We start from the raw sequence: 25296 nt of genomic DNA, 5'->3' as shown, positions 1-25296 counted from the left end.
TAAAAGTGGCAATCCACTTTTATGTGTTTCGTGCGTTCATGGAATTACTACAACATTATACATCTATAGCTACGAAATTTTAGCTACAAATTTAAAAATTGTAGCTAGTACCTAACAATACCCACAAAATTTAGAATTCTATGGCTATTTACAAAATAATAAAATTTCTTAGCTACGAAAATTGTGTTGATAAAGCTAATTCCTCATATTAGCTATAGTTGCTAACAATCATGGCAATAGCTACCTAAATAGCTACAACTTTATTGCTACAAATAAAATTTTGTAGCTATTCATAAGTTTTTGCCACGCATCAATAGTTACCGTAGCAATAGTAACATTTTAGCCACAATAAATTATTTGAAATAAAATATTGTAGCTAAATGAATAATTCTGCTTCAAGTTCTAAAAAGTTGTGGCAGTAGTTAAATGATATAGCTACGGATTTATTGCTATTGAATTTCGTAGCTAATCATTAATTTTTTTTGCCATGAGTTGAAATTTACTATACCTGTAATATTCTTTTAGCCACAATAAAATATTTGAAACAAAATAGTGTAGCTAAATTAAATATTTTGCTTTAAGTTATAAAAGTTTGTGGCAAGATAGGTTAAATTAGCCATGGATTTCTTGCTATAATAGAATTTCGCAACTAATTATTAATTTTTGTCATGATTGAAACTTAATATAGCAATACAAACCTTTTAGTCACAATAATTTATTTATTTCAAAATATTACTAAATAAATAATTTTGCTTCAAGTTCTAACAATCATGGTAATAGTTGGCTTAATAACTACAATTATTTTTTACGATAAACAATATAACCACAGATTTATTGTTATGGTAGAATTTTATAACTAAGCATTAGTTTTTGCCACAATGTACATTTGCCGTAACTATAGCAATCTTCTAGCCACCTTATATATTTGAAACAATTGGTCAAACGATAATAAGTTGTGAAAAATCAATTTTAACTGCAAAAGTTAGATTTTTTCAAAATATAGAAAATATAGTAAATGTATATATAAATTAATTAAATTTTAAATAACAAAAACTAAAATGCAAAAGTTAATCTTCAATAATATATCATTTATATGCTTACTTGTAGCCTCAAAACTTATCAAGTTACTTTTTAGATTTATCAAACTCAAATTTATTTTAATGCAACTTCTTATTTTTGGACGTTAATTATATACATTTGATGTAAAATTCAAAATATATTGATATTTATAGAGAATTTATGTATGTCGAGTACTTACTATTTTTTAAATAAGTAATTAGAGTACTTTCTTATAATTAAGTATTTATTTTTAAATAAGTCTTCATATATCGAAGATTTGTTTGATATACGTATATGTATATATTAAGTACTAAAGTAATTTCATATATCTAATGATTTCTTTTTAAATCAGTGCTCATATATATATTGAAGAACTTTGTGATAGTTTTGGTATATTTAGTTTGATGAATGACAAAAGGCTCCAAATAAATATAATGAACATATTTAACACCAAAAAAAAAAAATTACAACATTATAATTCATATTAGTTTTTTTATAATTCTACTATAGCTATTTACACGAAGAATTAAGAAATTAATTGATACTCAAGTCCATAGGAAAATTAATTATATTATAATTCTTATTAAATATATGGAATTAATGCGTGAATGACTAATTATATAGAATTTAAACATTATAATCCTGTACAAATAAGTTAAAAATATGTTATAATGATTTACTATCTTAATAAGCTTCTAATTGTCATAAATTAAATTATACATTGATCTAAGAATTGAGAATTAAATATGATAATGATACATGAAGAGGATCATGTTTCTCTTATGTCTATTATTTGATATTTTATAATATTTACATAATTTAAAATTATTAAGGCTGATATATGAGTGTATAATAAAACTAACTAGTAAACAAAATATATTTGTAAGTTTCAACAATTTAAATAATTACGTAATTAATGATCATTAGATTTGGATATCAAACAATATCAAATTTAAACAATACATTTGTATCTATGAGCATTGATAAGTGATCACTAATCACACTTAATTTAGATAAATATAAAGGTTATTTATTTAATGGTTTAATGCTATTTTAATAACTTAATAACAGTTATAATCTAATTAAACACTAAAACTAATAAGTTAATATAATTAAATAGAAGTACATAACAAAACTAACAACATTGTATAGGACGAAAAAAGTTGTAAAGAATATAATATATTATAGAATATCTTTATTTCATCTAAGATGATTTTTCTATTTTATTTAGTGCAAATTATGTATTTTATCTCTTGCATTTTTCATAGATAATATTATTTACTTACTTGTATTTGTTAGTACTTACATTTCTTGCATTTATGTTACTTATGTTAAGTAAGGAAAAAAAGGAAGCAAATATATATTAACAAAAAGAAAAGAAAAGTAAAGGCCAATTGGCCCAAATCAACATTTCCTAAACCTAATAAAAACATTCTCCCGTTTCCCCTTCCCTGCCGCCATCCCCCTTCCCCATTTTCCCGTTCTTTCTTCAACAACGCTTCTCTTTTCCCAGGAACAGAGCAACCAAAGGAATTATTGGCTAGATAGCCCGGCACCTTCTCTCGTTCCAAGTATGTTTATATATCTATATCTTAAGATTTCTAAATCCCCATACACCTATTTGATTTGAATTTTTGGATATATATTCTAACAATTTGATAGGTATTGTGTCCTATTCTGATAGGTATTGAGTGGAATCTTGAAGATTATGATGTAATGTTGGGAGGAGCCACAGTTCGTCGAAAAAACATTACCAAAATGAGATGAAAATTCTCAAAAGTTTATAGAAAAGTATATAGGTTTGTTTTCTTATCTTGTTGCTTTGAATTTTTCCCTCTTAGTATATGCTAAAAATTCTTGTAAAAGAATTACTACAGATAATTTTTTTTTTCTTTGAACGTTCTACTAGCATTTTTACAAATCAAACTTGCATCTTTGTGTTAATGTTTCTTTTGGTTCGCTCATTCTTTTGTAGTTATTATTACTTCTTTTGAATTTACAGGGTACAATTTAATCTATTGAATGCAAGAAGATCAAGGATTTAGCCTTGATGCAAAGAGTGAAATAACTTCATCCTTGACTGCAGAAAATCATCTGGTGGCAACATGTTCAATCCTCAAATCAATGACTTAGAACTTGGTTTTGTTTTGATGTGGAACCCTTCCGAATTTTATAGATTATAGTTAAATAACCGAGTCTACTTTAGATAGACAATTGTATTTTTAGAATTTTTTTTTGAAACTATTTAGATGCCAATTTGTATAATAAAGTGATATTCAAAGTTTATTATGATTTGATCAAACATGTATGGATATTGAATATTTGAAACTTTTAAAAATATTTAGTGAGATAAAAAAGGAAAATGGCAATGTACAGTACAGAAAAATTAATTATCTCGAATAAATTAATTTTTCATAAATAAAAATAAAATGCAATAAAAATCTAGTCACCAAATAAAACATAATAAAAAAATCTAATCATGGATATTTTGACAATTTATAGCTATGAAATTATGGGTTGGTAGCTAAATATAAATACTATAATATAAATCTAATATGTGAGCATAGCTACATATTTGAATTTTGTGGTTAAAGTATAGAAGATAGCTACAAAAATAATTTATCGTGGCAAATGATAAAATTATTAGCTATAGATGATATATATTTTTTGTAGCAAAATATTTTTTAATATAGCCACATCAAAAATTTCTTGTAGCAATAAATACTAATCCTTAGCCACGAAATGTTAAAGTTTGTAGCTAACTTTTAGTTACGCTACTTCTAGCTACGGATGCTACGGAAAAAATTATTGTGGCTAAAGTGTTTAGCCACGAAAATTTTCATATTTAGCTACGACATGTTTCGTAGCTGTATATGCATAATGTTGTAGTGAATACAGGATTCTTGGCTATGTGGAGGGATGCTTGGCTATCACAAAAAACAAGGACAGGTAAGGTTAAGGGAACTGTTAGCTCTTCAAGCAGCCTAAGTAACTATACTAATTCTCCCACAACCTGTCTAGCTGATCTGTATTCTGCTTCTGCCGAGGACAATGAAATAGTGTGCTGCTTCTTAGACTTCCAGCTAATAGGACTATCTCCTATCAACACAATATATCCACTGACTCACTTCCTTGATTCAGGGCAGGCAGCCCAGTCTGAATCACAAAAGGCTCGAACCCTGTAGTCTCTGCTATTGGAAAAAAAAATCCCTAAGCTTGGATCACCTTTGAGATACCTTAGGACATGTTATGCAGCTTTTAGGTGTGGCTCTCTTGGACTTTACATGTATTGGCTCAAGTGCTGTACACTGTAGGATATGTCAAGCCTTGTGTTGGTTAGGAAATTCAACTTTCCTACTAGTCGCCTATAGTGAGATGGATTTGGTAATAAGCACCCCTCATCTACACTCAACTTGGTAGCAGGATCAAATGGAGAGACCACAGCAGAATACTTAGTGCAATCAAACTCTGTTAGTAAATCCATTGTGAACTTCCTTTGGGATATCAGTACCCCCATCATCTTTGTACAAAATCTCCAATCCCAGGAAATGATGTAGCCTTCCCAGGTCCTTTATTTTGAAAGTCTCATGCAAAAAAGCCTTCAGTCCTTCTATTTCTTGTAAATCAGTCCCTGTTAGTAGGGCATCATCTACATAAACAACCACAAACACCACTGAAGTCTCATGCGTCTTATAGAAAAGTGAGTAATCCAGTAGAGAATGGGTGTATCCTCTTGAACAAAGTGCTTCAGTCAACTTCTCATACCATTGCCTGCTTGCTTGCTTCAGTCCATACAAGGACTTGTTCAATTTGCACACCAAATCTGGTCTGTCCATAACAAGACCTGGAGGTACCTCTATATACACTTCCTCATGGAGGTCTCCATGGAGGAATGCATTGTTGACATCTAGTTGAAAAATCTCCCAACCTTTCTTCACTGCTGTACCAATTAGGGCTCTAACAGTTGTCATCTTCACTACAGGTGAAAAAGTTTACGTATAATCTACCCCTGCCTACTGAGTGTATCCTTTTACCACTAATCTTGCCTCAAATCTTTCTATGCTCCTATCTGCCTTGTATTTCACCTTATACACCCACTTACGTCCTATTGTTCTTTTACCAACTGGAAGTGGCACTAAGCTCCAAGTGTGGTTGGCGTAGAGTGCTTGAAATTCCTAGTTCATAGCTTTCTGCCATGCAGGATTAGCAGCTGCCTCTTCATATGAGCTGGGCTCAGACTCATGAGAAATGTTTTTGATCAATTGTTGACTATCAAAACTCAAAGCATTGAAGGAAACATATTGTGCATTAGGTATAGATGCATTAAAAGAAAGGGAGGTGGAGCTTTGGTTGCTGCTAGAAAGGGAGTTAATGTGACTTGTCTGTAGCTTGGGGAGTGAATAATTGTAATCTTTCAAATAAGTAAGAATTTTAAGTGTTCTGGAGGGTCTCCCAGAAGTTTCATTATCCTGTTGGATTGCAGAATTAGGAGTACTGTTTGTAGTGATCTCATTCTGATTGTTATTAACCAAAGAAGGAGAATATTGGTCAAAATTTAAAGTTGTATGAGAATTAGGTTCATTCAACCCTGGTGATGGAGGATCAGGTGACATAGCTGGAAGATGTAGACCTGGTGAACTAGGAGCAGATGTTGACTCATGAGAGGGAAATAAATCTTGTGCTAAATCTGAATTTACTTGTGGGAATGAAGGAAAGACTCTATTAGAATCAGAATGCAAAGCAAATGGAAATACACCCTCATGGAATACAACATCTCTTGATACATGGATTCTCTTTGTGACTAGATTAAGGACCTTATAACCTTTTGTTCCAAAGATGTATCCCATAAAAACATGAGGTGGAGATCTTGTTTCATATTTGTCTTTGTGAGTTTTAAGGGTTGTAGGAAAGCAAAGACATCCAAAACTTTTAAGGTGAGAGTAATTTGGTTTCCTGTTGTACAGAACTGCAATGGGCATCTGTTTTTAAATGTAGTAGAAGGGAGTCTATTGATAAAATAGGTTGATGTAAGGATGCATTCTCCCCAGTATTACAAGGGAAGTTTAGATTGGTATAATAGTGCCCTAGCTGTTTCTAGCAGGTACTTGTGTTTCCTTTCTACTATCCCATTCTGTTGGGGAGTATAGGGACAGGTTTCTGGTGTATAATGCCTTCAGACTGCAAGAAAGATGTAGTTTCAGAATTTATGAACTCAAGACCATTGTCGGTTCTTATGGTCTTGATGGAACAATTGAATTGGTTCTTTACCATGGCAGTAAAAGCTCTGACTACCTGCAAAGCATTACTTGTGCAGCTAAGTAGGTCTGTCCAAGTGCACCTATTGTAGTCATCTACTAGGATGATAAAATACTTATGCCTATCATGTGTTTTCACATGGTAAGGCCCCCATAGATCAACATGTAGGATTTCAAATATTTTCGTTGTGGCTGTAGTTCTTTTTGGAAAGGGCAACCTATTCTGTCTAGCCATTGGACATATAGGACAAATGAAAGGTTGTTTGGGTAAAAAATGAACAGGTATGGATTTAATTCCTTTCATTTTGGAAAAGGGGACATGTCCCAATCTATTGTGCCACAAGAGATCAATCATATCTTTATCATACATAGATGTATTGCAAGTAGAAGTAACATTTCCTTTACATTGCATATGAGATTCTATGACAATTTTATTACATTCATGAGAAGAAAAGTGTGGACTAGGTATAACATGTGAAACAGAGTGTGATACAACATCATTAATACTAGACAGACTAGATGGAGTGTGTGAAACAGACTGAGTGACTAAGTCACCTTTATTAGATGAACTAGATGAACTGGCATGAAACATGGCATTAGACTTGCAGGAATCTGAGGTATAAAGGTACAAACCATCTTTGCTTTTACCAATTTCCAGAGGCCTCTTCAGTGAAGGGGCCTGCAGAAGGATACAAGCAAATTTGGTGAATATGACATAGCAATCAAGTTAAACTGTTAAAAAATAAACCGAGATTAGGTTGATCTTGAAACTAGGTACAAACAAGACCTTTTTCAGGGTGAATTTAGGACTCATGACTACATCTCCCATTAATGTCACCTTCATCTTATAGCCAATGGGTAATGTAACTAGGAAAGGATAACTAAAGTTTTTATATTGGTTAACATGGATTTATTATAGGTCATATGGTTTGATACCCTAGAATCAAGTATCCAAGAGTCGTCAATTGATCTAAAACACTCATTTGACTTAGCACCAGAATCAAAAGAAGTTGAGCAAGCTGAAATATCTGCAAAGTTCACAGCCCCTTCCTTCATTTTATTTTCTCCATTTCCAGCATGAAAGTTCTCCAAGATGCTCAGCAGCTGATTATATTGTTCCTTTGTAAGGTTCTGCATGGTTCGATCATGTTCTTGTACTTGACCACTGTCTCCATCTTGACCTTCCATGCTATTCTCACACTATCCTCCATGTACATTAGCAACAATCCTTTTTCCCTTGTTGAACCTTGAGCCTTGTGGATAACCATGCAATTTGTAACATCTTTCCTTAGTGTGACCTGGTTTCTTACAATAGTCACAGAAGGGTCGAGGTCTGCTTTCAGAATAACCTCCCCTATAGTTACTGTTCCCAATCCTGTTTCCTTGTTGATTATAGCTTGTATACCCAGCATTGTCCGCAAAATTTGGTTGTTGATTATAGTTTGTTCTGAAAGCATTTCCCCCTGATCTATCAGCACTCAGGGCAATAGACTCAATTATAAACTGACTATTTGGTTTGACTTCTCTTTCTTTTTCTTCTTGGATAAGAATTGAAAAAGCTCGTGCGAGTGAGGGCAACGGGTTCATCATTAGGATACTTCCCTTACCACAGTATAGACTTCGTTTAGTCCCATTAAGAACTGGATTAACCTTCTGTCTTACTCAGCCTTCTGCACTTGCTTTAGCACCATATGTGCAGTTTCATTTGCACTGAGCATGTGCATTCAATGTGTTCAGCTCTTCCCAGAGCTTCTTCATCTTAGTGTAGTATCTTGATGTCTAGGGTTCCTTGACTCAAGTCATTTATCTCTTTCTGTAACTGATACAACTTTTCTCTATTTGTTTGGTCATATCTATCCTCCAATTCCTGCCAAAGCTCTTGTGCATCGTGAACGTATTGCAAACTATCCGCTAAATCCTTCGATATAGAATTCAGAATCCATGATGTGACCATGTCATCACAGCATTCCCATTGATCAAAGTTAGGATCCTTGGAATCTGGCTTTGAGCATTTCCCGTTTATGTAACCCATTTTATTTTTCACCGAAAGAGCTCTGAGAACTCCTCTTCTCCATGATCTTTATCCCGATCCATCGAAAGGTACAGGTACAAGCGTAGATCCCGCATTTTTAGAAGGATGCATGTAGAGAGGATTTGTTGAATCGAGAAGTGGATTTGTAGAATCCGTTGTGTTCTCGTTGACAGCCATACTTATCGATTAGTTTTTGAAGAGAAATTAACCTCGTTTGAAACTTTTCTGAGGGATCGAGATGAAATTGGGGAAATTGAAATTTTGCACAGAAAATTGTCGTAGGGATGTAAATGAGTGAAGAATCAACGAATTGAGTTTAGGATTGAGATCCTAGCTCTGATACCATGTCGAAATTACAGAGGAAGCAAGAGAGAGACCTCACCTTGATTGAGCTTTAATAGAGGTCAGAGGAAACTAGGGTTCTTCTGGAAGCTTCTCTTTCATTTCGAGAGTGAGCTAAGATAAAAGAATACACTGATGGTGAAAAGTGTAAAGTGTAAATTGTATCTGTACAAAAAAATATCTAACCCCTATTTATACTGTATACATGTATGTGTACAGCTGTACCAACTATACTACTCAGAGATACAACTCAAAGATACAAAAATAAATACATAGTCTCAATATCATCATTGATGTTTTGGTCGTGAATGCTTCTCTAAAAATTGAGCACGAAGAAGCTTCTCCTAAAGCACTCCATTTTACACTTTAGTGCGGTATTCAACTTTGAACGTAGTTTTAAAAAAAATAGATTTATTATCTTAAATATGTTATAATATTTGTATTTGTGCGACTACATAAAATTTACAGAAAATTAAAGTTTAATTATTTTTTAATAAAATAATATGTTATTCTTTCTAAAACAGATCACTAATAGCAAAAAGATAATATCTGCACAAAGAAAGTACTACTACTTTAGAAAGGTTACACAGGACGATTTCTTTTTCTTTCACTGAAAGTTGTAGGAGTACTTATCTAACTTTATGCTGTAAATATGATTTGAACATCGCACCTAAACAATGTAAACAAAGTTTCACATTTTACATCTTTAATTTCTATGTTTTCGATATTTTTCCTTTTATCTCACCCTTAAAACTGTCATGCGATTTTCATAAATAACTGAAAGATTTTGCATTTGGGACACATCTTAAAATGTCCAGTAGAATTATACAAAAATCCCAAACTATATTTTACATTAGGAAGTACTATTATCATTTACCCCACGTAGAGAGATCCAATAGTCAGAAACCTAAAACTTGAAAAGAATATTTAAGAGTAAGTTCAAAGACTATTTTCATGTAGTTGGCGGAGGAAGCTACACGAGTAAGTAAGATAATGACAATCCATAGGCACCCTACCAATTAATTTTGGTCCATCATCTTTTTAGCTTAAAATTAAATAAATGATTTGATGTTAGAATTGAAAAGATAGGGACTGACGATGCTTTAACCTGATTATTCTAGGACGAAAATTGAAGTGTAACTTACACTATATTCATTCTGAGAAATTATAAGGAGAGGAGAGGGTAAAGAAAATGATATGAAGATGCAACGTTAATACATTAGGTGGGATCAAAGTAGAATAGAATCATCATCATATCATTATTATTATCATCATCATACTATATTATAAGTGTGAAGACTTTTAGGTGAAGTTAATTTACAAATTTATCCATAAAAATTGAGTGACAATTTTACCCTTCAATCAACCATTATTCAAGTAACTTATTTGTACAGAGATGTAAAAATACATTCTAATAAAAACAACAAAAAATAAAAAGTCAAATTAAAAACAAATTAATGTGGGACATTAAAATGGCCAGGTTTACCAAGGTTTTTGGTTTTCCCAAAATAATGTATCTAAACTTAGAGTAATCATGATAATATTGCTAAAAATATGAATTTTAATGTAAATATAGAACCTATTGTTCAATTCCATCATTTATGTTGGTATACTGAGCCATCAACGGTTATTTCGTTAATTGAATTAATTGCAATGTGAAGAGTCGGAATAAATTTTGTATTGCAAATAGTTCACCAAGAAGCTTCAACCAATCTACTTCCGTTCCCTCAGAGAATTGAGAAACATATTCCAGAAAAATTTCTTGCAATTTAAAATATAATCTTGACATCAAAGAGTACATGGCAAACAAGACTATTCATTTGTCTCAGGTGATTTGTAGAGAGTAAAGATGGAATTGATTATGTGTTACTTCCTAATAGAGGATTTATGACGTTCCTCTTTACCATCACAAGGCTGTGGCAAATGGCAAATCTGTAGATGAGGAGGCATTTGAGAAGTGAAATATGAAGGTTGTATTCATTCTTTCCCACATAGGGCAAGGTGATCGAAATATTTGAGAGATTCTACTATATAACACATTTTGGTTCGATGGCTTAAGGCTTCCAGGGATATGAAAATCGAGGTATTTGGTACTCAGCTTGACTCATAGAGAGAATTTAGGATAATTGTATATCCCTTCTTGATAGGAATTTGTTAGTAAGCCATGCGGTTGAACTTTTTATGACTTATTTGGACAAACACTGAAACAAATATCTTGATGTTTATTATCATTATAAAGTGAATATAGTATTTTATGCTTTACTAACTAATCTTTTGTATAAGCGTATTCACAATTTTAAGAGTATGGGTGCACTACTACTTTTAATATAGATTTTGGGTTTGATTATATAATTTTTTAACAGTAACGACAAGTTGATGAGCAAACAATATTTAATAATTATTAGTATTATTTATGTCCTAGATGATTTTACAACTTTGCATACTCTAAAGCGATCAATAATTGCATAATTGGTTATAATTTTAACTACCTTATATTTATATATCTAGCTGAAAGTCATTTTAAAAAGAAACATTTTATTGAAAGCTTTCCCTTTAAGGAATGGCCAAAGTAGTTTAACCAAAGAAAGAAAAAGTAAAAATAAACAAATGTAAGCATCTTTAAATTTAAAATATCAAAGAGTTGCAAGCAGGAATCAAACCCTTGGCCTTGAAGGCAAAGGGGCACTCTGCTACCATTAAACCAAAATGCTCACTTGAGCATGGGTTCACACATATTTATTTATATACTTGCTTCGAAGAATACTAGTGCAATACATAGTAAAAGGAGGAGACATGAATTCACGTGAATCCACTCTTTACTACCTAGATCTACCCCTGTTCGTATTATGCTTTAACCATTGGTGGCTTTAAATCAAAAGTCACATTTTAAATAAAGGGAATTCTCCAACATTCTTAACAACAAATCATTCTGCCAATACTTCGACGTTGAAGAAGTATTGTTATTCCTCTTTCTTTATTTTCTTTCCCCTAATTTTAGAGCTCCTTCTCTTTATTGTACTTTCTTTTATGTATAATTATTTAATCAAATATTTATTTAGTAACATTAATATTATTTTATAAAATCATGACTATATAATTTAGTATACACGTGCAACACGTGCAGAGTGACTAGTTTAAAATAAGGATGAAAACTTTAAACCGGATGTTTATTGATAGCATTAAAAGGATTATGCATTAATTGATCCAGACATACTAAAGAGAACAAGTGATTTAAATAAGAACAAATAGAGGTATTATTAACATAAAGTAGAACTGATTAATATTATGTCTGTTTTGAGAAAGGAAGTGAGAGGGTATAGGAGAGGAAATACGGTAGGTAGGTTTATTTATTTGTTACATGATTGGAAGGTAAGTGAAAGTGATACCTCTACCCCTCGAACCTAGGGGCGTATGCAGAATTTTTTATAAGCGGTGTCAACATCTAAAAATATGATCAAATAAACCAATTGTTGTAATGACATCATATAAAAAATTAAAAACACAATCTATAATACATGAATAAAGCACAATTAAGTACATTATCACAATTCTACTACACAAATTTCGTTTTTTTTTAAATGTATTACAATAGTCTCGTTGGAATTTATACTAATTTGTTTTATAATCATTATAAATTTATTTAATGTGGGTCTAATGCTACAGCCAATTCTTGATCTACCGGTAGTTTTGCCCTTAACTATTGGTGAAGGGTTCAAGTCTCGAATTTTATCTTTTTAGCATACAACAAAAGGGGAATTTTTTTTCCTAGTTTTGCCCTTAACTATTGGTGAAGGGTTCAAGTCTCGAATTTTATCTTTTTAGCATACAACAAAAGGGGAATTTTTTTTCCTAAAACTAATAAGATATGCGCAACTACCAGGGATTCGAACTCCTGATCTCTTTAACAAAAATGCAACGTCCAACCAGGTGAGCTAGAAGTTTTTTTTGTGAGGTAGAGCCAGTTTATTTATTTGCTTATCTTTGCAGTTCAGTTTGATATACATATATTCAGTAAAAATTTCCGGCCAAGCGGTGTCGTCCGCCTCTGCTCGAACCTTTGCTCCAACCAAATGTAATATAAACCTTAAAGATATTTAAGGAAGCTTGGTGCACAAGACATTTCGTGTTTTAGTAGGATCCGGAGAAGGGTCGCACCCTAAGAGGTGTGATGTAAACAGCTGCACCCAAGGGGTGTGATATTTAACGAACAACTACTAAACAAAATCTTGAACTGGATAATAAATTAGAATTAGTTTTTTTTTTTTGTACATATTGACATATTTAGTATATTAGCTGGGAAGATCAACTTTCAAGCATCATCCTTAATATCATCTTTTCCCTAAGATGGTTCTCGGTATTATGGAGATTTGTTTGGGAAACTTGGAACCTCAAATAACAAATTCTGAACAGGAAAAAAATGAAAGAGAGAAGAGGTAAATAACGCTGCCATGATATTTGAATTTCACTTGATAAGTTAACTTAATTCTAACTAACAATTTAGATCTGGGAGATCATACAAACACAGTAACAGGATATTCCTTATCTCCCACAAGAAGGAAATATTTCCCTTCATCAATAACTAATGAACCATATCTATTAGCCCTAGTAAAGTGCTCACAAGGTTTTACATCAAATGCAATATGAGTACTTTCCCTTGCTTCCAAATTCAAACTCTTGAATCCTATCAAAGTCTTTCTTGGAACCTCATCCATTGAGCTGGAGTGCCTCAGAAACAACAATACAGGGTGCATACCAGCCCTTTCTCCCTGGTTTTTCACCGCAACTTTAACTTCGATCATCGCGTTGTTGCATACTTCTGATGCAACTTCTGAAACAGCAATGTTCAGAACAGAACCATTTTCAGTTGCCTTATTGACCTTCGGGTTCTTGAAATGCAGCTTGTCCTGGTTGACAGAGGCGAACGCGTAAGAATAAGCAGTGTAGCTGAGACCATAGCCGAATTCGAAAACTTTTGGCCCATTGTAGAATCTGTAAGTGCGCCCTGGATATCCAGTGGATGATAGAGGCCGCATTCTCATATCTGTCATTGATATTTTGTTGAATTCCTTAGGGTACCAAGTGACTGGTAATCTACCCCCTGAAATGTAATTTAATCTTGCATGTTTAGCAAGTATTCCAGCAATATATAACAATAAAGAGGAGTATTGAAGTTGAACTTCACCTGGATTGTGTTCGCCAAAAAGTATCTCGGCCAATGCAGTAGCTCCACCCTCACCAGGGTAACCAACCCACAAAATGGCTCCTATATTTTGGTTGTCTTTTGCAAAGGACACATCCACTGGACCTCCACACATCAAAACCAGTATAACAGGTTTTGAGGCAGCTTGCGCGATTTCTGTAATGAGACTCTCTTGCATACCTGGTAGCCCCAATTCTGTGCGATCAAGCTTCTCTCTTTCAAGAGTCTGGTCCAATCCCATTATTAGTACAACACAGTCTGCTTTTTTCGCTATATCAACCGCTTCATCTATTGCAGCAGAAGTACAGTTGACGAAATTGCAGCCCGGATGGTACATTGTGTTTTTAACATACTCCTGAAGTCCTTGGAGTAACGTAACATTCTTGCAAGGATAGCCTTCGTAGTTACCTAGAAGTACTTCAGAATCATTTGCTTTGGGACCTATTACAGCAAGGGATGTTGTTTTGATCTTTGAAAGTGGAAGGAGTTTGGCAGAATTCTTTAGAAGGACAATGCCATTTCTTGCTGCTTCGAGGGCTAGTGCCCGGTGCTGTTGACTACAAACCTCTGCTGAATAAATGTCTCCATATTCCAGTTTTCTTGGGTCACCATTGAACAGTCCTAGCCTCATTCTGATGGAGAAGAGATTATGAAGAGCTCTGTCTATGTCAGATTCTTTTACTTTCTGCTTTTCTATAGCTGATTTTGTGTATGACTTCAAGTAGGAACCACAATTCACATCCATGCCTGAAATTTCATTGACAAGAACAAAGTCGATTAGTTTCCATCAATGAAGTTTGGATAAATTTGAAAGAAATTTCTTGTTTTCATGCCCCTTTTTTTTTTCATATTGTCGCATTATGCACCATAATATCTTCATTCTCTTTTATTATTATTTTGTCGTACAAGTACAATTTGACTACGTCCACTAGAACAAATTTCATCACTAACAAGAAGAGCCATGCATGTTAGTTTTCATCTTTGCTACATTCAGATTAGACAACAGAAGGTATTGTATTAAACTCGTAAATCACAATCATAGATGCTTTAGCATGTAAATGCTATGCCAGAACAATCTCAAAGTCGACTAATAGTACAAAAAAGCTTAAAGAGAGAAGATTTTTGGAATAAAGGACTAGCAGATATACACCTAATTTATGCATAGGGGCCAGAAAGCTAGCCAATTATAGTAATGCACAGATCATCAGCAAAAAGATTATTCTGTTTCAGGACAGAATGGACCAAGTTATGGGCATGCCAATGGTCCTGTGTTTTTCAAAACATGCGCAGTGGAGAATGTTTTTTTATAGTAATAAACTTTCTCTCACGGTATGCATAGTGTGTCACACTTAACACTAGGGGACAATGCATGCAAAGACATAATTGATGTGAGGCTTCAATCTTCGATTTCTCAAACAAGCAAAATAAACTTTTTGTATTTTAATTTTTTAAAAATAAATTGTTGTTTAAACAGCAAGTAATAGAAGCAGACAACAGATCAGTTACCAGCTCTGAGGGTTGCAGCCACCGCATCTTCTGGTTCTTTAGCATAACCTTGGTGAGTATACATAATAGCAACTGCATCACAATCTGATACGATGTACCTTCAAAGAACAAAACCAGTTAGAATTTATAGATATGCAGTTAGATTGCAATTAGGTATAAAATAACACATAATTCAAGACTTTTTTCTCTTTTTGGTAAATTACCCTTGGAAACCCCATTGTTCACGGGCAATCTTGGTCAGAAGATCAAAGTTGGCACAATTTGGGATCCCATTAACAAGATTGTAAGCACACATTAGACTGCTTGCTTTCCCTTGCTCGACGCAACTCTTGAAGGGTGGTTCATATGAATCTGCCAAATCCTGCTTCATGACCTGAATAGCTCCATGTATTAGCATAGAAATAAAAGATTTAAGGGGAGAAAATGGAAAACACAACCTGCAGATGCATGTGCTTATTAATTGTGTAGTATTAACATCCATAAGAGAATGTCATTAACCAATTCCCCGTGCATCAATTTTTACAAGAAATTTGAAGGTAAAATAAAAGGAAGAGCTCTTATTAGCTGACACTATTCTTGTAAACATTCTCGTTGAATTAGTTTGCGAACACCACCCCATCTAAAAACTTAATCGGATTGCGTGAATTGTCTCATCTAAAGCTAATTCTAGTTATTTTATCTCTGCAACACGTCCTCTCATATGCAAGCCGTGTGACATATTCAAGGTCAATATGTCAAACCATGCCAAAAATGGAAATTTCCTCCATATACAAACTTGAACATTTAATTTGAAAGCTATCAACAATGTAATCGTAACAAATCAATAGACTGCAGCAACAGAGTTAGTTAAGACTTACGTGAGCATCGAAGGTGTAACGACTGAAGTTATACCAATTATCCAAATCCTGAGCAATGAAGTGCTTACAACAAGCTGAGACTTGAAGATGCCCATCCTGAAGCTTCCCACCATCAAAACTATCCCCTTGAAGTCCTCTTACATAAGCAACTCCATATTTTCCCACCATCATGGGATCTTCCCCTGGTGTTTCTTGCCCTCTTCCCCACCTTGGGTCCCTAAATATGTTTATATTTGGTGCCCATAATGTCATCCCTTTTAGCTGACCTGCATTGTACACTGCTCTTGCCTCTTTTCCAATTGCCTACACAAAGCAACAAGCTCAACAAACTAATGTTTCCCTCTTTTATCAAGCAAAATATACTACTTCTGTCCCATAATTTTTAATTTGTCCAGCTTTTTAAAACCAATACTTTCAAGTAAATATAATTTTAATGTATGTCATACAATTGTAAGATCATTAAGTCACCTGTAACTAATCTTTAAGTGACGTTAATTATAGTGTAAAAATATTTTACAAACTCAGAGTGTTAAACTCCTTAGGGATCGTTAGATTGGGAAACAAGTTATTCCAGGATCAATTATCCTAGGATTGTTATCCCATCCCACCTTCTCATAGGGATAAAAATAATACTACAATCGCAGGATAGCTAATTCCGGGATAAGTTATACCGTGATTTTACCTAACCAAACATGAATAAACTCATCTCAAATTTAATCCCGCGATTAACTATCCCTTATCCCTCGTGCCAAAAGAGTAGAAAAGATGGTAACTAACATGTTATAACCGGTTAAAAGCACTAGCAGTATCAAATTTAAAGAGTTCAAATTATATACACAGAAAGTGTAAAGTATTTTGTTACTAGCAGTGCAATTTAATCGGTTTTTACAAATTGTTACTCTATTTTCTAGATTACCATATCAGGCAATTAATATAATGGTTACTTTTTGTTGTAGCCTTGCAGGCCTGTACACTGTCATGCAAGAACCTGAATTCTCTAACAAATTGAAGAAATCTTTCTTGGAGCTTTTAACAAATATATATATATGGTGACAGCCCACAAATTAAGAACATATAATAAAGTACCTGAGCAATACGATACCAGAGATTTTCATCAAAGGTAGAAGCCGTTAAAATGATCTGAGGAAACATGGTGGCAGCTTTAATAGTGCCATTGAAAAGCGTGCCTTTTCCATGCCTAGAAACGCCGTGTAAACCCTCCGACCACCATTCATAGGCGGAGATACCGAGTCGAGGTATCTCCGGTGCCGCATTAACCAGCTGTAGTATTTTCTCGTCCAACGTAAGGCGTGACACGAGGTCATTTACCCTTTGGCAGATGGGTAAGGAGTTGTTACAGAAGGGAAATGAACTGGTAACTGGGTTTAAAGAGTCACATGAAAATGGAGGCTGAGTTGACTCAGTGCTGATAAAGAGAATACAACTGAAGAAGAAGATAAAGGTGACAACTTGATCAGTTATTGGATGTCCCATTTTCATTTTGTATGTAAAAGTTGGAGGTTTAATTTAATGGTGTTTCTTCCGTAGAGCACTCGCTTATATAATGGAAAAGTATATATTTGTGGATAAAATTAAAAATAAATAAAGACACCACTTTACTTAATTTAGCCAATGATGAATTTGATCCGTGATGCTTTTATTCTACTCCTAGTTAACAACAGACTTTAATGCTGTTCTATAATTAGAATATACAAGATTTGGTAGGCACATGTATGTTTGCATTATCTGGATATAGTAGTGGGTGCGGGACCAAGAGACTTCACGACTGTAACCGACTTCAAGCTTGTATAAACAAAAAGAGTTACCATAGGTCAGAAATTACTAAAAATCATATAACTGGTTTGGAACTTTAATAAGATGTATGATTGAGTTGAATTTTGCCATCTTCTCACCCATCGGCTCGCCTTCACCCCGCTCATTTTGTCTGTCATATATGGAATGATTTTCTAAGTGGACGTTTGGACATAAGAATGGCGAAATTTCAGAAAAAAAATAATTTTTTTTAAAGTGAAAATAGTATATTTCAATTAGAGTTGTGTTTGGACATGAATACAATTTGGAACAGTTTTTGAATTTTTATGAGTAATTTGAAGCGAAAATTTTGAAAAATAATTTTTTGGAGTTTTTTAAATTTGAGAAAATTACAAAATTCAACTTCAAAGTGAAATTTAAAATTTTTAAGACCAAACAATAATTTCGAAAAAAACAAACGGGCCCTTATTATAATGCACTCTAATCCGCATCACCACATTCGCTTTTTTCTGCCAATAAAGTGGTAAAGCTAACACAAGATCAGGTTCGTCCCGTTGCGCTCACGGCCGGGCTGGCATGGGTGAAAATATTTAAGCTATAATTACAAAATTAATTTGATAACCAAAATATTTTTTCCGTCAATGTAATATGAGTAGAATTATGGCTCGTACTGCTTGCTATGTAGTTTTGGTATATCTAGATTTTAAATTTAAAAAGATGAATTAATCTAGGTACTTTAGCTTTTAAAATTAGTCAACATCACTCTATTAATTGAAAAGTATTTAAACAAAAGTATTACTACCTATTTTGGTTTCCGGCCATCACAGTGTCCACCGTTGGGAATTTCCTTTTTTTGTTAATGTAGACGAATGTTCCCTTCTTAAGCAATTTAATCCTAGTACGGGGGAAGCTCCTTTTATCTAAAGTTGTGACTAGTTTTACATCATATGCAACAAACTGCTCTAATCTTTATCTTCAGGAGGAAAGAAAGTACATCGCTCCTACATTTTACTTGTTCTTTTTTTTCCTACTTCCTTTCTTTTTGGCTTCTCTTCCTCTTAGGAAACTTGTTATTTTTTGCGAATAAAGAGTTTCTCAGTTCATAGTGGCAGCAACTAAAGCTGCAATCCATAAATGGTCTAAAGGCTTAAAGTTGAAAACATTATGTCGCCTTCTAATTATTTACATTTCTATGTTATGAGTGGACGATTGTAACGGCGGCTTTTGTCACATCACTAGAGACGTGCTCTTCTGGTGGCAACAGCACAAATGTGTGCACTTTTTTTTTTTTGCGCCTAACCAAACGTGATAGAGCATTTGATAAAAATCAATGAAATTCAAAAATAGATTTCTGAGTATTGAGTTTAGTTTTGGAAGAAACGATATTTGTTTCCTTTTCTTGGAAAAACATCAAATACAAATATTGGAAGTTATTTGTAATTAGACTTGAACTAGTTAGTTTGTTTATCCAATTAGTTAGGACCAAAGTGTACATATTAGAACATAGAGTGGTCATAGTTATTATTTTGTATGGATGTATATAATAGTTAGTTACTACAGTGAAATATCAGTTGGAAAAAATTCCCAAAACAGTCTTCTTCTTCTTCACGCTGAAGCTCCCTTCAATGGCTAAGTTTTTGACATGGTATCAGAGCCATGGAGACTGATTCGTGAAGCTTTCCTCCACCAATTTCTTATTCAATATTGAATTGAACAGTGCTGATTCCAACAATTCTGTGTTTAATTGTGAAGATCGAGATCTGAAACTTGTGCGTCAATGGCGGCTGAGAAAATCGACCATACGCATCCTCTTTTCCTTCAACCTTCTGATACACCTGGATTGATTCTAATTCCGATTCAGCTCACAGGCTCAGAGAACTATGGACTGTGGAGTAGATCGATACGACTTGCTCTCAAGGCCAAAAGGAAGCTAGAGTTTGTGACAGGAAAATGTGCTAAGGAGATGTACAAGGATGCTCTACTGGAGGAGTGGGAGACTTGTAATGCGATAGTACATTCCTGGATAATGAACTCTGTTTCAAAGGACCTGCTCAGTGGGATCATCTATGTATCGGATGCACATGCAGTCTGGGAGGATCTCAAGGAGCGCTTTGATAAGGTGAATCGAGTACGCATTTTTCAATTGCATAGATCGATCTCTAGACTATCATAGGGATCGGATTCTGTGTCTGTTTATTTTACTAAGTTGAAGGAGTTATAGGCTGAATATGATGTACTAGTACCATTCCCAGACTGTGGTTGTCCTAGATCTAAGGAACACATGGTTCATCTGCATCAACAAAGGGTGATGCAATTTCTAGATGGATTAAATGATACCTATGAGCAAGCTCGTAGGCAGATTTTAATGAAAACTACTGAACCAACCCTTAATCAAGCATATGCACTGATCATTCAAGATGAAAGTCAACAGTCGATGGGAAGTGTTTTTATGGCTGATAAAGGAGATCCATTGGCTATGCAAGCTGGTAGAGGACAGGGATACAGAGGAAAAAAGCAATTTCTGCAATGTGACCATTGTCATATGAAAGGCCACACAAAAGAAAATTGTTTTAAAATCATTGGCTATCCAGAAAACTTTAAGGGAAGAAAACACTTTCAACCTAGAGGAACACTGACTGCAGCTAACCATGTAGAAGGGTTAACAACTCAACCTTCACAAGCTGCAACACAGTCCAAGGGAGACTACTTCTTTACGGAGGCTCAATATCAACAAATTCTAGGATTGCTCAATAACAAAGACTCATCAAGTGAAATCACCATGGCTAAAAATGCAGGTAAGGCTATTGCATTATCCTGTAATGTAGAGGCTTTGAATAAACTAAGAGATAGATGGGCTGCACTATCTTCTAATGCAGAAGCCTTGAATGGTCTGAAAGATGTATGGATTGTGGACTCAGGAGCAACACACCACATATCATCTAATTTGAACTTGATGAGTGATGTAAGTAGAATAACTGATAAGAGAAGGGAAAAGGTTACACTGACAAATGGTGGTTGTGCAAAAATAGAACACATTGGAAGTTCTTTTCTGTCAGACTTTGATAAGCTGGAAAATGTACTTCATGTGCCTGACTTTAAGTTCAACCTAATGTCAGTGTCCAAACTAACCAGAGATCTAAGTTGTGCTGCCATATTTTTACCTGAACTATGTGTGTTTCAGGATCTTTACAATGGCAGGGTGAAGGCGATTGGTAAGGAAGATGAAGGACTATATGTGCTGAAGGGAAGAGGAATCAGACAACTAGCAGCTCATGTTGGTGTGAATGCAATAGCTGAAGATACAGGAAATTTGTGGCATATGAGGCTGGGCCATGCCAGTATTCCAGTAATGCAGCATGTTTCCTTCTTGCAGAATAAAGTAGATAATGAGATACAAAATAAATGTTCTGTTTGCCCCTTGGCAAAACAGTGTAGGTTAAGCTTCCCAGATAGTGAAAAAAAGAGTAGTAGACCTTTTGAACTTGTTCACATGGATGTTTGGGGACCATATAGAAAGGCAACTCATGACAGGAAACACTATTTCCTTACAGTTGTTGATGACTTCTCAAGAGGTACTTGGATTTTTCTGATGCAGTTTAAGAATGAAACTATTATATTTCTGAAGCAGTTTTTGTGCGCATGGTTAAAACACAGTTTGATACTTGTGTTAAAATTTTACGAACTGACAATGGGACAGAGTTTTTTAATAAACATGGAGTGATCTTTTAAGATCGCAATGCATCATTCATCAAAGTAGTTGTGTCCATACTCCTCAACAGAATGGGGTAGTTGAGAGGAAACATAGACACATACTTAACACTGCTAGAGCTCTAAGATTTCAAAGTAATGTTCCAAGCCTCTTTTGGGGGGAATGTGTCCAAACAGCAGTGTACATCATAAACAGACTACCTTCTAAGATCTTAGATGGAAAGAACCCTTTTGCTGTGTTGCATGGTAGAGAACCCTCCATAGTTCATCTAAGAGTTTTTGGATGTCTATGTTATGCAACTAACTTGGTGATAGAGGATAAGTTTGCTGCTAGATCTAGAAAGGCTGTACACATGGGATATTCCACCACCCAAAAGGGATATAGGTTATATGATTTAACCACTAAACGTTTCTTTGTTAGCAGGGATGTATCATTCAGGGAATCTGAATTTCCATTCAGGGAAATGCAATCACAATCTAACCTACAGGACACTCTGGAGACCAGTTTTTTGCAGCTTGATCTATTAACCTCTGAGGCAATTGAACCAATAGTCATACATTCAGAAGAAAATCAAGTCACACAGGAAGAACCAAGAAGTTCTATTCCTGATGAACCAGTCCTAGATCATCATGGTGCTGATGATGGAGCAGATGAATTTGATGCAGATGAAACAGCAATGAACATTCATGATGTAGAAACACACAATGATCATGTTGAGTTGGAGAACATTGCTATTCCAGATATTGCCACTCCAAGAGATGAATCAATTTCCAATATATCTGATAGACAGTCTGTGCATGGAAGGCAATCTCAAAGAGTAAAACATCCTCCTATATGGCAAAAGGATTATGTGGTGCAACTTCAGAAATCCTCACAGTGTAATTATCCAATATCTAATTTTTTGTCATATGAGAAGATGTCCCCTAAGTACAAGAACTATGTCTCTGTCTTCTCAGTGTTAAAAGAACCTTATACTTTCAAGGAAGCTGTCCAAGATGAGAGGTGGATTACTGCTATGCAACAGGAGGTACAAGCTCTAGAGGATAACAAGACATGGGAGGTAGTAGACCTGCCTCCTGGAAAAACTTCTATTGGTTCTAAATGGGTTTACAAAATAAAATACAAAGCTGATGGGGAAGTAGAGAGATTCAAAGCTCGATTGGTGGCTAAAGGGTACAATCAACAGGAGGGACTAGACTATCACGAGACCTTTTCACCAGTAGCAAAAATGGTGACAGTAAGGTCTGTGATAGCCTTGGCAGCTTCAAAAGATTGGACCTTATACCAGATGGATGTGTTTAATGCCTTTCTTCAAGGAGACTTGTTTGAAGAAGTATATATGGACTTGCCACAGGGATTTCAAAGGCAGGGGGAGCAGAAGGTATGCAGACTTCTAAAATCTCTATATGGGCTCAAACAAGCATCCAGACAATGGAATCTAAAGCTCACAGAAGCCCTGGTAAGTGCAGGTTATGTGCAGAGTACTTTTGATTACTCTATGTTCACCAAGAAGTCAGGATCAGATATTGTGATCATTCTTATCTATGTGGATGATCTATTATTGACCGGGAGCAATAAAGAGTTGATTGATGAAGCTAAGGCATCCCTATATCAGCAATTCAAACTTAAAGACTTGGGTGAATTGAGATATTTTTTAGGCATTGAGGTTTTGAGATCCAAACATGGGATCTTACTTAACCAAAGAAAATATTCTTTGGAACTGATTTCTGAGCTGGGATTGAGTGGTGCCAAGCCAGCTAACACCTCTTGAGATCAATCAGAAACTCACAACAGTCGAGTATGATGAAGCTGTTGGGCTTGAAGAAGCAGATCCCTTGACAGATGCCACAAGTTATCAGAGATTGATAGGGAAACTTCTCTATCTTACTGTCACTAGGCCTGATATCAGCTATGCAGTGCAGAGTCTGAGCCAGTTTATGCAAATGCCTAAGAAGTCCCATATGGATGCTGCTCTTAGGGTGGTAAGATATCTTAAGTCTACACCAGGCATGGGTATTTTGTTAAAGAGAGGGGAGGCAGATACTTTAACTGTTTTTTGCGACTCAGACTGGGCAGCTTGTCCAATGACAAGACGATCAGTTAGTGGTTATGCAGTCAAGTTTGGTGATTCCCTAATATCATGGAGGTCAAAGAAGCAGCACAGTGTGTCAAGGAGCAGTGCAGAGGCAGAGTATCGCAGCATGGCATCAGCAGTTTCTGAAGTTGTATGGCTGCTTGGTTTGTTTTCAGAATTAGGAGTATCCATTGTGCAATCAATCTCACTGTTTTGTGACAGCAAAGCAGCAATGCAAATAGCTGCTAATCCTATCTTCCACGAACGGACTAAACACATTGAGATCGATTGCCATTTCATTCGAGAACACATCAAAAGAGGACTGGTCACTACTCAATATGTGTCATCTAAGGATCAGCAAGCTGATCTTCTCACAAAAGGATTACCTTCAGGGCAACATCATTTTTTACTAGGCAAGCTGGGTGTCTTGAACATTCTTCATCCACCCGCTTGAGGGGGAGTATTGGAAGTTACTTGTAATTAGACTTGGACTAGTTAGTTTGTTTATCCAATTAGTTAGGACCAAAGTGTACATGTTAGAACATAGAGTGGTCATAGTTATTATTTTGTATGGATGTATATAATAGTTAGTTACTACAGTGAAATATTAGTTGGAAAAAATTCCCAAANGGCAGTTTACTGATCAGTCTTCCACACTTCGTACACCCTCATTAGGTTGTTCTCAGGAGCACTCGGTTGCTGAATGTTGTCCTTTTGAAGCACCTTTCTCTCATAAGATATTTCTTGAAATCTCTAGTTATCATAGCCATTTCATCATCTTCAAGATCTGATCCTTCTGAAATTCTGAGAGCCAGACTTCTTTCATTCTTTGGAGCATCCATCTTCATTGTTTGCCTTCTCAATTCATAGGCAGTGAGATTTCCAATCAGTTCATCCAACTTTAAAGTAGCAATGTTCTTGGATTCCTGAATGGCAGTGATTTTGCTTTCCCAGGAGATTGGCAGAACTCTAGTTAGAATCTTCTCCACCTTGTCTTCTTCCAGGATAATCCTTCCAAGAGACTCAAGTTCATTTGTCAGTGTAGTGAACCTGGTATACATTTCTTGGATAGTTTCTCCATCCTTCATAGTAAAATTCTCATATTGAGAATACAGCAGTGTTCCTCTTGACCTCTTCACCTGAGGTGTTCCTTCATGAGCCACTTGTAAAGTGTCCCAAATATCCTTGGCAGTAGTACAGCCTTGAGTCCTGCTGTACTCATCAGGACCAAGTCCACACACTAACCATTTCTTGGCTTTTGCATTTTTCTCCCATTTCCTTAGGTCTTCAGCAGTACAGTCTACTCTTGTCTTTGGAACATCCATTCCTTCAGCATTCTTCTTGGTTATGGCTAAAGGACCATCAGTGATGATATCCCAAAGCTCATAGTCTTCGCCCATTATATGGTCCCTCATTCTGTTTTTCCACCAGGAGTAGTAGAGGCCATTGAAGAGAGGAGGCCTGGCAGTGGATTGCCCTTCCCAGTTCC

General features: G+C 35.0%; 1 protein-coding gene and 1 long non-coding RNA gene across 2 annotated transcripts; one reads left to right on the top strand and one right to left on the bottom strand.

Moving 5' to 3' along the window:
- The first annotated feature begins 2465 nt into the window (after positions 1–2465).
- On the top strand, positions 2466–3343 carry LOC109237599. Its single transcript, XR_002069646.1, has 3 exons — positions 2466–2630; positions 2744–2858; positions 3062–3343. It is a non-coding gene; the product is annotated as an uncharacterized LOC109237599 (long non-coding RNA).
- A 9779-nt stretch (positions 3344–13122) lies between these two features.
- Positions 13123–17817, bottom strand: LOC109237596 (probable beta-D-xylosidase 7). The gene is made up of 6 exons (XM_019403912.1): positions 17338–17817; positions 16252–16554; positions 15598–15767; positions 15395–15492; positions 13871–14635; positions 13123–13786 (listed from the first exon to the last, which is right to left on the bottom strand). Exons 1-6 carry the CDS (start codon positions 17749–17751, stop codon positions 13200–13202), a joined length of 2337 nt encoding a protein of 778 aa, XP_019259457.1. The 5' UTR covers positions 17752–17817; the 3' UTR covers positions 13123–13199.
- Between the last annotated feature and the right edge of the window lie 7479 nt (positions 17818–25296).

This window comes from Nicotiana attenuata, unplaced genomic scaffold (assembly GCF_001879085.1).
Source record: "Nicotiana attenuata strain UT unplaced genomic scaffold, NIATTr2, whole genome shotgun sequence".
Classification (NCBI taxonomy): Eukaryota; Viridiplantae; Streptophyta; class Magnoliopsida; order Solanales; family Solanaceae; genus Nicotiana; species Nicotiana attenuata.
This window is presented reverse-complemented; position numbering and strand designations above follow the sequence as displayed.

Bases quoted from the DNA above. Each gene is read 5' to 3' on its own strand.
- LOC109237596 (XM_019403912.1), bottom strand. From the start codon at position 17,751: ATGAAAATGGGACATCCAATAACTGATCAAGTTGTCACCTTTATCTTC. The intron at 15,768-16,251 runs GTAAGTCTTAAC...GGAGCTATTCAG, and splicing joins GTTACACCTTCGATGCTCAC to GTCATGAAGCAGGATTTGGC. The intron at 14,636-15,394 runs GTAACTGATCTG...ATGAAATTTCAG, and splicing joins GGCTGCAACCCTCAGAGCTG to GCATGGATGTGAATTGTGGT.